This window comes from Canis lupus, chromosome 10, assembly GCF_003254725.2.
Source record: "Canis lupus dingo isolate Sandy chromosome 10, ASM325472v2, whole genome shotgun sequence".
NCBI classification, from domain to species: Eukaryota; Metazoa; Chordata; class Mammalia; order Carnivora; family Canidae; genus Canis; species Canis lupus.
The window spans coordinates 11155544-11167864 of record NC_064252.1 but is presented as its reverse complement, the minus strand read 5'-3'; the positions used below and the strand labels follow the sequence as shown (position 1 = coordinate 11167864).

The following is a 12321-nucleotide window of genomic DNA, read 5'->3' as shown; positions in this document are numbered from 1 at the left end:
ACATGCATTTCCATTTCTGGGCCTCACTCGTACTGATTTCCCAATATGCGGTGCCTCACTCTTCTTGTACTTTATCTTTGCCCTTGCGAATGCAGTGCACTACTAAAACAGCAGCTCTACTGTTACTTCCTCAGAGACCTCTTACCTGGAAATAGTTTCTTCTTGCACAAATTACTTGCATTTTTTAACAGCATTAAAAAAAATGTATTTCTTGTATTTCCCCTACTAAAAGAGCTGAACTAGATTCCACTCATTTTGTATTTCCCAATTTATTCCGTGCTTACTGTATACCAGACACTGTAAGTCTGCACAAGATCCAACTTACTTTAGTAGCCAGTTTGCTGAATGAGTTAATAAAAGACAAATGTTTTCAAAATAAAACAGTAACATAATATTAGACAAAAGTCTTGCTCCATTTTAACTATAGTATTTTTTTAAAATACTAAATTTTATAAGAAATTACCTACCTGGCTTAGAAATCAATCTACTTTCCATCTTTATAATTTTAAGATATCAGAGTACTTATGATCACAGGAGAAAAGTACAGTAACAGGAAATCTAATTTCTTATTACATAAGAGACAATCCTGGGACTTACCAGAACAAAAAAAATTATATTTTTAACACAATTTTATTAATAAACAGGGAAATACTGATATAATACATTAAAATTTCTAAGTATCACCATAATATTTTGAAAAATACAAAATTCAAATGTCTAAATTTTTATTTTTCCCATGACAGTGCAAAAGAAAAAACCCAGTAGTTACAAATATGTATATTTTACAAGAAACTCCATTTATCATAGAAATTAGTGAGATTGCAGAGTGGACGGATTATGACTGAATTTCATATCCTAATGGATCAAGTCCCTGGTCTAGGAGCATTAGAGAGGAATCCCTTAACTTCTGCAACAATTTCCTTAGTTCTTCCTTAGAAAATACCTGATTTTAAGAAAAGAAAAAAAAAGTTAAGAATTAGAACAAGAGAGACTATGAATTTAGAGTCACTTAACCTGATTAGCTTAATATAAGAAGAGATCTAAGATTTATGTAGCCGAAGGCCAGAATGTTATTAGCATGGTCCAAGAACTTCAAAGCTATTTCTCTGAGCCAGTCTATTTACTTCTAAGTGTTTACAAATATGTACACATTTTCAAAAAAAGAGAGCAAACATTAGAAATGGACCGTTGCTTTGAGAAAATCTAAGAACACCTAAAAAATGTAAACACATCTCACAAAATCAAATATTATCACAGAGCTTATCAAATCACTAAAATTTAAAACAGCAAATGCTCTAGAACTTACCAAATACAGTTTGTGGCGCTCAGAGGATACCATATCTGCTAACTGCAAGCATTCCTGATACTGACCGGTACTGTGCAGTATAGTATGAAGCAGAAAACACAACATTGGCAGACAAAGCTTTCTCAATGAAACCATCTGATGTGTCCTTTCATGGTCTTCTTCAGCATCCTAGAGTCAGACATCAAGTTGTCACTATAACTACTGTTATAAAAAAAAAAATCAAGTACTGAATCAAAACCAAAATGCAACAGGTAGAAGCTAATGAGTTTTCTCTAAAGCTTATGATGTCCATTAAAAATAAAACAAGGTAGGATTTTAATCATGATAGCTAGAGTCATGGATTTCTTGTAGAACAGCATGAAGGTAAACAAAATATACCACAGAGGAGTACCAGGTCTGACAATGAAAACAAAATGCTCTGAACTTGTATTTCTTATTTATGTCCTTATTTATGTCCTGAATAAAAACATGCTTAAAGCACAAAGAATTAGAGACTAAATACCACTGGAACAGAACTGGGAACAGAAAAGCAGCACTGTTCCCCTGGATGTGTACAGACAGAAATACATCTGAGAGGGCACAGCAAACTGATGGTGCTGATTGATGCTGGGGAGAAGGGTTGGGACGGGGGGGAGAGGCACATGGAGAAACAATCACTGCAAACTTTGTTTTTAAGCAATGTGAATTTATCATTCGTTTGTAGAACTTTTCAAAAATGGAAAAGCTAAAAGAACCTATAAATCTGAATAATACAATTAATGAGACAGAACTAACAGATATATGAGGAAAACTTAATGTGGAGAAAACAATTAGCCTTTCTAAGTATATACACATGGGCCTCTCTAAAAACTTACATGGGCGCTAAGAGTACAGGAACGTACCCGATATATTTTCTTGCAACAGATGTGAAAATTAAAATCATTAAAATAATAAAAAAAAGGACCCAACCTTAGAAGTTATGAAATAATCTTAAAAATAGGGAGGAAATTCAGAGATTTCATAGCATACGACAAAACAGAAAACAAGACAAGCTAAATATCTGGTCTTTAGAAAAGCCTAATAAAATATCTAATTAGTTTTTTTGTAAAGCAGTACCTTGTAAGTTTAGAAGTTTTTTTTTTGTTATGACAATTTATATTAATCAGTGAAAGTATCTTCATGTGACAGTCTGCAATATTAGGTGGCTAAAGCATTTTTCAAAGGCGTGAAGCAGCCAAATGTAACGTGGTAATTCTCCACCAGCAAGTGACTGCACTAATTAGGCTGACCTAAGTCGGGCTTCCACACGTAGGGAAATAGTACTATCAATCATTTAGTCTTGTTTTGAGATGTAAATATTAAAACGCATGCCTTGTGTTTTCTTAACCTTAAAAGGGAAAGCACTTTCATTTCTTTTCTCAAATAGGCACTCACTACCTTTAGAGGTGGATTTAAAACCGAAGGGCTTATTCATAATTCAAATTAGTTGTTTCCCCCCGGAGCCTGTTAGGAATGAGAACTGCTTCCTTCTGCCTCACTCATCTGTGCTCCACTGCAGTCTTTACCCTCCGCCGCCCACCCCCCACCCCCGCCCCGTGCTAAAGGGGCAAAGTGCCCCGGGCTCCTAGGGCCTTCACCTGAAAGTACCCACAGGGCTAGTACAGGCATCTCATCTCATGGATGCATTCTGGCACCTGCTTCTTCTTGGTCCTGTTGCTGCCAAATATCAAGGGGGTGTCACGGGTAACCTCTTCTGATAACTAAAATGGATTCCTATACCAGATGCATCCTGAACCGTGCCTCATGGGCCCGGCAAATTGCCGCAAAGAGGAAGTAAATAGCTCTCCACAAGCTAAGCTGTTTTTGTCATCAGAATGAACAGAAGCTCTGAAAAATCCTGTAGATATGTAAAATTAAAACATCCTTCCCATTAGGGCCTGGTATGTGCTGACGGCAGGAGTTGAGCTGCACTGACATTATAGGTATCCATAATATGAAGACAGTGCACTCACCTCAGTAATTCACTAAATGTACCAAATATTTTCTGAAAGCCTCCTATGTTCCAGGCATTAACTTAAGTACCAAAGTCAGAGAGGTGAAGGAAAGAATGCTGCTGCCTTCATGAAGTCTACATCCTAATGGAGCAAATAAATACACATTATACATTCTATGTAACTGCCAGGAGGAAATCCAATGGGGGGAAATGTGAAGTGATACAGGGTGGTTGGGGGAGGGGGAGGGTCTCTAAAGAGAGAGGACACTGAGCCATCCATACAGCTATCTTGGGGAAAGAGGCCCAGAGGCTAAAGTGCAGTGGGGAGGGGGGAATAGGATACAAGATGGGGGGAGGGGGCAGACAAGGTCCAGCGTATGTGCCATCTTGTATGTTAAGAAAAGAACTCTGAATTATATTCAAAGTGTAATGAGGAGTCATCCGAAGGTTCTATGTTGAAGAGGAACATCTAGTCCAATTTAAAAGGATTACTAGCTGATCTAGATGCTCAAGCTGTATAAGGAAGACAGGGAAGACGAGGCTTCAACTAGAGCATGGTGGAGGCCGAGGTGGCGAAAGGCAGGTAAGGACAAGCTGGCTGCTCCAAGCCCCCGCCAACCCTGTGTGCCGCCAGCCTCTAACACAAATGGGACTGCGGTACTGCTCTGTAAAAGCCCGAGCTGTGGCTACAAGAGACGGCGTGTGGTGCCACTATTCTGTGCAGCTGTGCCTTGCCCCAGGGGGGCTGGCCTGGCGAGCGAGAGGCACTGGGGTCCAGCCTGTGCTCCGCTCTACACGTCATGGGCACTTGGCACAGAACTGATCTCTGTAAGAGAAGGGGCACCATTCTCCAATTCTTATTTATTTATTTATTTATTTATTTATTTATTTATTTATTTATTTATAAAGATTTTATTTATTTATTCATGATAGTCACACAGAGAGAGACAGAGAGGCAGAGACACAGGCAGAGGGAGAAGCAGGCTCCATGCAGGGAGCCTGACGTGGGATTCGATCCCGGGTCTCCAGGATCGTGCCCCGGGCCAAAGGCAGGCGCCAAACCGCTGCACCACCCAGGGATCCCTCCAATTCTTATACAAGTGCTACATGTGCCAGCAGGAACCTCGAGTAATTCCCTACTTTACTGAATATCTAAGAGTATTAGGTAAACTCAAGGGAGGGGACTCAAAATATCATTATTTATCATTTGATTGTTCAAGAAATCTCTTCTGGATTAGATTTGAAGTGACTGAGTCTGAGTATTGATTTTTAAATATTTGATAAAACACAATGGTATCATTCACTGGCTTCCATTCCAACTCTATTTTTACAATTCTCCAGACTATTTTGTGATTTTCATTATCTAACCTACTAAGGTTAATGATTAGAACAGAGATTTATGTATAAATAAGGCACTCACGTCTTTTCAAAATGTAAATGATACTTAAAACTAGCACTGTGCAGCACTAAAATGTTATCTTCATGAATACCAGCAAGGATCAGAAAAGAAAAATCTAGCTTAAGCAACCTGCTGAATGTTCAAAACTATGAATTCAAGTGTTCTATTATGAACTTTATGAAGAATTGTAAGGCAATTACTGTATCAGGAATAGTAGTAAATAGGGGTTCAAATCTAGTCTACTTTTATTCTCTATTGTTTTTTGCTTCTGTTCCGAAAGGGAAGCTGGAAGAGCTAGAAAAATGTAGCATCTTAAAAATAACAATAGTGAATATATCAGCTTATGGAGAACAGCAGAAGATACCAAGAATGCTCCTACGGTTTTCTCTACTCAAAATACTACTGCAACTTGTATCTCCAAGAATCCAGCGCTTCCAGTTCCCCTGGACAGATCATGAGGTCTGCAGGGGCAAAGCTGGGTTCTGTTACATCTGAGGATCAGGCCCCAGCGTCTTCTGCTCACACAAGAGTTACCCGCACTATCCTTCCTTTCCCCTCAGCTCATCCAGCTTCTACCCCATTATTCAGAAATCAGTCAAATGCTACACCTTCCAAACATCCGGTCTAGACCTCTTTCACATAAAAGCAACCTCTTCTTTCCCTGAAATCACAAAATACTAACCTGTGCTTTTCTTAATGGCATCTAGTACTTTTTCTATTCATCTCAACCCAGGATACATATTTAAGCCCTCCAGTAGACTACAATATAACAAAACAAAACAACACAACCCAGCTCTACCTCAGATCAATTAGGACAGAATCTCTGAGAGTGGAACCCAGTATTTTTAAAAAACCTTCCAGGTCATTTAAGTGGATAGCTCAGAGTTGAGATCACAGCTACTAGACTGATCTTTGTATCCTTAAATTGAGTTAAATACACATATAATTAAATTTTTAGGTCCAGCATTTTAAAAAATTACATTTTAGTATCCTGAATGAACATCTTAAATCTGAAAAAACAGTTTATTCAAGAGTCTAAGATTTCTATTCTCTAGTTAGTATTTTCAATCTAAGTTTAAGTTATGATTGGTCCCCAGGGACAAACATATCTGAAACGCTATATGGAAGTCATCAGTTGAGATAGACCTTTGTTCTTGGTTCCTAAGCAGGGTTGGGGCAAAACTACTTTTTATAAAGGAAATTCCTAAGAACCTGAATTAGAGTTTCTGAAATTCAAACTCAGAGCACGTACTGAGAATCTGTCTTCCTTAACATTTCACTTTATGAGGAGCCAAAGGACCGTTGGCTCAATGTGTTCTATTTGTTCAAGATAGTATAATAATCATTGTTATTATTTGTTAAATAACGGGGACACATCCAAACACTTTCCAATTCTTCCTAAATAAAAGCCCAAGGCTGCTTCTTTTTGTTGTTGAAAAAAAGGTAACTTTAAATTATGAGATGTTTAAAGTACAAAGGTTTTATATATACATACATATCTACACACACACGTATGTGTATATATGTGTGTGTATATATATCCATCCATAGATAGCCCTATTCACAGAAGAACCTTTGAAAAAAGATTTTTTTTAGCTGTACACAATGTACAGAGCTTACCTCTCTAACATCCACCATCCAGCCTCCATCAACAAACAACAAGACATTGTACATTTTCTCCTTCACATCGGCAGTAAGGGCATCCAAATGCCCTTTCCAAATAACATAATCCATCTGTAAAACAAAAAAGGCAGACATATTAACAGACTAAAACCAATAAATAATGTATGTGTAAAAGTACAGAAGGAATATCATTCTACATGGAACATCATTCTAAAGAGCTGACTTGTTGGAGGAGCATGCAACTCTTGATCTCAGGGTTGTGAGTTCAAGCCCCACAGGGATGTAGAAATTATTTAAACAAATAAAACTTAAAAAAAAAATGGAGTTGATTTTAGTCAAATACAAAAATAAGTATCAACAGATTGCAGTTAAATGAAACACTTAAATGTTAACTTCGTAAATGAACATTAATGTAACCTGAAGGTATTTTTCATGTTTGGTTAATAACCTGCAGAAAAGTAACTAAATAGATGGCTTTTTTTTCAAAAAACATTAACAGAAAGATCACCTGTTATAGTAAGACTACAACTGCTGAAGTAATTATATCTTTATATATATGACCCGATTAACCCACAGTTATATGGTCAATTAATCTTCAACAAAGCTGGAAAGAACATCCAATGGAAAAAAGACAGTTTCTTTAACAAAACAGTGTTGGGAAAACAGGACAACCACATGCAAAAGAATGTAACTGGACCACTTTCTTACACCAAACATTCAAAGTGGATTAAAGAGGGACACCCAAGTGGCTCAGCGGTTGAGTGCCTGCCTGCCTTTGGCTGGGGGCATGATCCCAGATTCCCAGGATCGAGTCCCACATCAGGCTTCCTGCACGGAGCCTGCTTCTCCCTCTGCCTGTGTCTCTATCTCTCTCTCTGTCTCTCATGAATAAATAAATAAAATCTTAAAAAATAAAATGGACTAAAGACCTAAATGTAAGATCTGAAACCATAAAAATCCTAGAAGAGAGGAGCATCTGGGTGGCTCAGGCAGGCAGGCATCCAACTCTTGGTTTCGGCTCAGGTCATGTTCTCATGGGTCGTTAGGATGCAGCCCTGCAAAGCGATGGGCTCTGCACTGAGGGGAATCTGCTTGAGATTCTCTCCTTCCATCCACCTCCTGCTCACACTCATTCTCTTGCTTACTCTCTCAAATAAAATAAATAAATCTTAAAAAAAAAAAAAAAATCCTTGGGCAGCCCAGGTGGCCCACCGGTTTAGCGCCACCTTCAGCCAGGGGTGTGATCCTGGAGACCCAGGATCGAGTCCCATGTCGGGCTCCCTGCGTGGAGCCTGCTCTCCCTCTCCCTGTGTCTCTGCCAATCTCTCTCTCTGTGTCTCTCATGAATAAATAAAATCTTAAAAAAAAGGGGGGTGGGAATCCCTGGGTGGCTCAGCGGTTAAGCATCTGCCTTTGGCTCAGGGCGTGATCCTGGAGTCCCGGGATCAAGTCCCACATCGGGCTCCCTGCATGGAACCTGCTTCTCCCTCTGCCTGTGTCTCTGCCTCTCTCTCTCTCTCTCTCTGTGCCTCTCATGAATAAATAAATAAAATCTTTAATAAATAAAAAAAAGGAATGCACTTATGATGAGTACTGGGTGTTGTGTGAAATGTGGAATCACTATGTTGTACACCTGCAACTAATATAACAATGTATGTCAACATACTGGAATCAAAAATTTTTTTAAAAATCTGAAAGATAAATATATGACCTGTATTTTTCAAATACAATATATAGGTCTTGTCTATATTCAACTTACCTCATATTTCTTTTCTTTATGTTCATGAGCCACTTTCTCGGTAAAGGTCGCTTGAGGTATCAAAGTAGGTTTCTGTGGAGCTGAATTCATATGCTTAAACCACTCATTGAAGGTTTCATTGGCTTCCTAAAATGTAAAATAAAATAGAAAATACGAAACACCCTCAAGTTTCCCATATGTTATATACGGTTTTTAAAATTAGTTCTTAGAAATAATTTCGCAGCATTAAGAAACAGAACTGTTCAGTATTTCTTTTTTGCACATTAAAAAATCATTGTGAATAAATATTTTGTCAAGTGGTAAACACCAGCAAGGTACACATATACTGTGTTTTCTGGCACCTCTGGTCATACATATCTTGACGGTTACCACTATGATGTACACACGTTTACTTGTCTTCCTGACTAGCCCGTTAGCTTCTAGAGGGCAAGGACAGACTGCTATCCACAGATGCAGCTTAGAACCTCGCCTGATGTAATTACTTCATTATCTGTTGAATGAATTTTAAATGAGTATGTTGTGATTTTAGGTATAACAAATTTATAGAGTATCTTGTCTTTCTGTTATTGCCCCCTCCAAAAGAAGTATTAAAAGTTGACACAAGCATTCAAAGAATCTTAAGAAAACTAAGTTTTAGATATCACACACACTCTCTACCATGTGAGAAATTCTAGGTCGGTTAGCATGAATTAGAAGCTTATGCTGATGAGGCCAGACTGTGATTTCAATGCTTCTGTGGATCAGTCAGTACCACAGTCACAAGGGAGATAAGACAGTAAGTCAGTCACTACTTCTGGAAAAACAGTTCAAAGTCTGAGAGTGAATCAGAAAAATCATCACGAAGATAGACACATTTCTGATTTTCTTTATAATCTCACCAAGTAAGCTCTAATGCACAAATGTTCTCTGATCGCATTATCATCTTCAGCAGGAAGTGGACTTTCCATTCCTTGTTCCTCCCACTGATTATAGATTTCTGCTATAGAATCCTGAGGAATTTTCACAAACACTTCTTTCGCAGCTTCATGCTTTTTTGACGCTGTGAAGAAGATACACAGTTTTTTAATGTATGTGAATTGCTATACGATAGTTTCTAAAGGAGTCAAATTAATTGGTTTGCAACTTTTACAGTCACCTGTAAACTTCCAAGAAGTCCCAAAGTACTTCAGTTAACATCTGAGTGATCTTTCTACTTAATGGCCAGGCCTTTTCCTTGTTTCAGTGTGATAGTCACAAAAGGATTCATTTAATGCAGTTGCTTTTACCAACTTTTATATCTTAAGGCAATTATATTTTCCAAAGCCTTGAGACTATATGAAAAACTGATTAAAACAATGAATTTTCATTGTTAATTGTTTTGTTTCATAATACTAGGTTTGATATAGAAGAATGGCTGTTTTGTCATCTGCCCTCCCCTCCCCATTGGAAGGATTAGAAAAACAAATGAAACAAAAGAAAATTTAAGAATATATAGATTTGAACAAAAACTTGTAAAAAGAATATTAAAATAAAGCATACCCAAGAATTTTCTCATTATCGCGTTGCCTTGTTTTAGTGCTTCCGCCCTCTGTGCTGGGTCAAATACCAACCAGTCAATTACATCAATTTTTAAACGGTCCTCCTGTTCATTTAATTGGAAAAAAGAAATATCAATTTCCTTTTTCTTTTTTTTTTCAATTTTCTTTTTTCTAATATACTCTGCAAATTAGTAGAATTAACTTACATCTGCACTGCTAGTAAAAATTACTTTCTCTCAAGTTATACAAAATTATGAAAGAATAAAAAAAATTATGAAAGAATCTATCGTTCCTTAGGTTCTTTTCACACTTAATAATTCTCTATTAAATTACAGAAAAAACCTACTGGAGTGTGAGTTTGGAATTAAATATTCTATGCTCCACCAACTTAACCAGGTGATTCCTTAAGTGCTATTCTAAAATGTTTTTCTCTCAGGGCGTCTGGGTGGCTCAGTGGTTGAGTGTCTGCTTTCGGCTGGGGTCATGATCTCAGGGTCCTGGGATCAAGCCCTGCATTGGGCTTCCTGCTCAGTGGAGGGTCTGCTTCTCCCTCTCCTCCTGCCCCTCCCCTCTGCTTGTGCTTGCACTTTTGCTCACAAATAAATAAATCTCTAAAAAATAAATAAGTAAAATGTTCTTTCTGAAAATAGGATAAGTAAACTACTTAAGAGTCAGTGATTGATCAAGTATCTAGAATAATCCAATGAGTAAAAATCCAACACTCACTTTTTTCTGTTAAAGAAGCTTCCTTTAACACAATACTACTGTAAGTAATTTAAATCCTTTTACATTAAGATCTTAAATCTGCTGCCAATTTTTAGAATTAAAAGGTTTTGGAAAAAAACAAAAACAAAAACAAAGTGTTGGCTGACAACAATTCTTAAAAAAAAAAAAAAAGGAGCCAGAGTATGTTATGGTGGAAGTTTACCAAGGAGCCACAAAACAGATTATTGGGAGTCACACACACATCTCCCCTGTCCCTCATGTTACCTCAGTAGTGCTGGTATCCAGGGCTGGGGCCACATCATGATGACTGAATTCACCATTATCTTTCTTTCGGATATTCTCAACTACAGTCTTGGTTATAGCTGCGATATCCAAATCTAAAAAAATTTTTTAAGAGACAAAAATAAGACTTAATTGTTCACACTAATATTCTCTAAATAGTCACAATGATTTGGTAAACTTGGATAATAATTCTTTAAAAATATAACATGTGAAGTATGGAAGACATTATAAAAGAAAATGCCAAAAAAAAAAAAAAAAAAGAAAAAAAGAAAAAGCCACAATGAGAATATTTTATACATGAGTTACAGTTTATTTTATTCCTAAAACAGAATTTCATCAAAATTTCATTTTTTTCTATCAAGAGAAAAAGGAATTAAAACTAGAACGATTAATGTTACTAATGCCAAAATGATAACTTGCCTGTGAAGTCCAACAAAAACTTTCAACCATTTTTTACCTGCTTCTTTAGCCAGCTCCAGGCACTGGTGGCGCTGCTCAAATTCTGTAACACCTTCCAAAAATAATGCATACTGGGCAACAGCTAGGTCTTGAGGCAAATGACAGGTATAAAATGCTATGAGATTTGTGTGCTTCTCATTTATTAAAAGCTAGAAAACAGAAAAAGATTAAAATATGTCAATAAAAAACAGGTTCTGGAATCAGCAGTGTTTTAAAAATTTACTTCAAAATTCTGAACATATTTACAAGAGATTCATAGAGATGTGGATTTGTGCTACTGAACAGAACGATTTTAAATTCCAAATAAAATACACTTATAATAATTAAAAGATCTCTTACAGATTCTGATAACTTTCCTGCCACTGAACATTAAAACATTACCATTATGATTTCTGTTTCCACCAAAATGGTAAAAAACAAACAAACAAAAACAAATTGTGGATTCTTAAAGTTTACCTGTATGTATGTCTTTAAAACTTCAATGGAAACTTCTTCCTTCATAGAAAAATAATAATAATCCAATTATGAACACAATTGCTTATGTGTACTGCAATGTATCTATAAAAATTCTGCTATTAAATGATTTAATGAATTTAATATTTACTATGAAGCAATAATAATATGCTAGGCTAAGGGCTTAGCAAAGTTTAAGTACTGCTCAATTTAACTTTCTATAACTCTTTGTGGGTGGTAACTATCATTGTTCACAATTTATAGAGGAAGAAACTAAAGAGTTTCTAAACAAGGAAACTACAGAAGTTTTATTTACCCAGAATTACATATTAGAAGGATTAGTAAGGATGTGAACCCAGGATTCTTACTCCAAAGTCCAAGCTTTCAACTACTGTATCGTTCTGCCTTCTACATGTACTCTGACTAAAATGTTGTCATTTAGGAAAAAGAAACAGGGATCCCTGGGTGGCGCAGCGGTTTGGCGCCTGCCTTTGGCCCAGGGCGCGGTCCTGGAGACCTGGGATCGAATCCCACGTCGGGCTCCCGGTGCATGGAGCCTGCTTCTCCCTCTGCCTGTGTCTCTGCCTCTCTCTCTCTCACTGTGTGCCTATCATAAATAAATAAAAAAAAAGTTTAAAAAAAAAAAAAAAAAAGGAAAAAGAAACAAAAAGAAAAAAGAAAACAAAGGTTTAAAAACCTCAGACAGGGGCAGCCTGGGTGGCTCAGTGGTTTAGTACCTGCCTTCGGCCCAGGGCCTGATCCTGGAGACCTGGGATCGAGTCCCACATCAGGCTCCCTGCATGGAGCCTGCTTCTCCCTCTGCCT

The 12321-nt window shown here is 37.2% G+C and overlaps 1 protein-coding gene across 5 annotated transcripts in view; it reads right to left on the bottom strand.

The window, feature by feature from the left end:
- Positions 1-611: 611 nt before the first annotated feature.
- Positions 612-12321, bottom strand: part of NUP107 (nucleoporin 107) — a 48496-nt gene continuing 36786 nt past the window's right edge. For 4 of the 5 annotated variants that reach the window (XM_025476652.3, XM_025476653.2, XM_025476655.3 and 1 more), the window contains 9 exons: positions 11500-11538; positions 11042-11192; positions 10567-10679; positions 9578-9680; positions 8938-9098; positions 8060-8185; positions 6298-6411; positions 1307-1474; positions 612-943 (listed from right to left, as the gene is read on the bottom strand). In XM_025476652.3, the coding sequence (XP_025332437.1) occupies positions 836-943; positions 1307-1474; positions 6298-6411; positions 8060-8185; positions 8938-9098; positions 9578-9680; positions 10567-10679; positions 11042-11192; positions 11500-11538 (1083 nt within the window). In that variant the 3' untranslated portion in view covers positions 612-835. Of the gene's footprint in view, positions 944-1306; positions 1508-6297; positions 6412-8059; positions 8186-8937; positions 9099-9577; positions 9681-10566; positions 10680-11041; positions 11193-11499; positions 11539-12321 lie in introns of those variants that run through there. The other variant, XM_025476656.3, reaches the window with a different exon arrangement.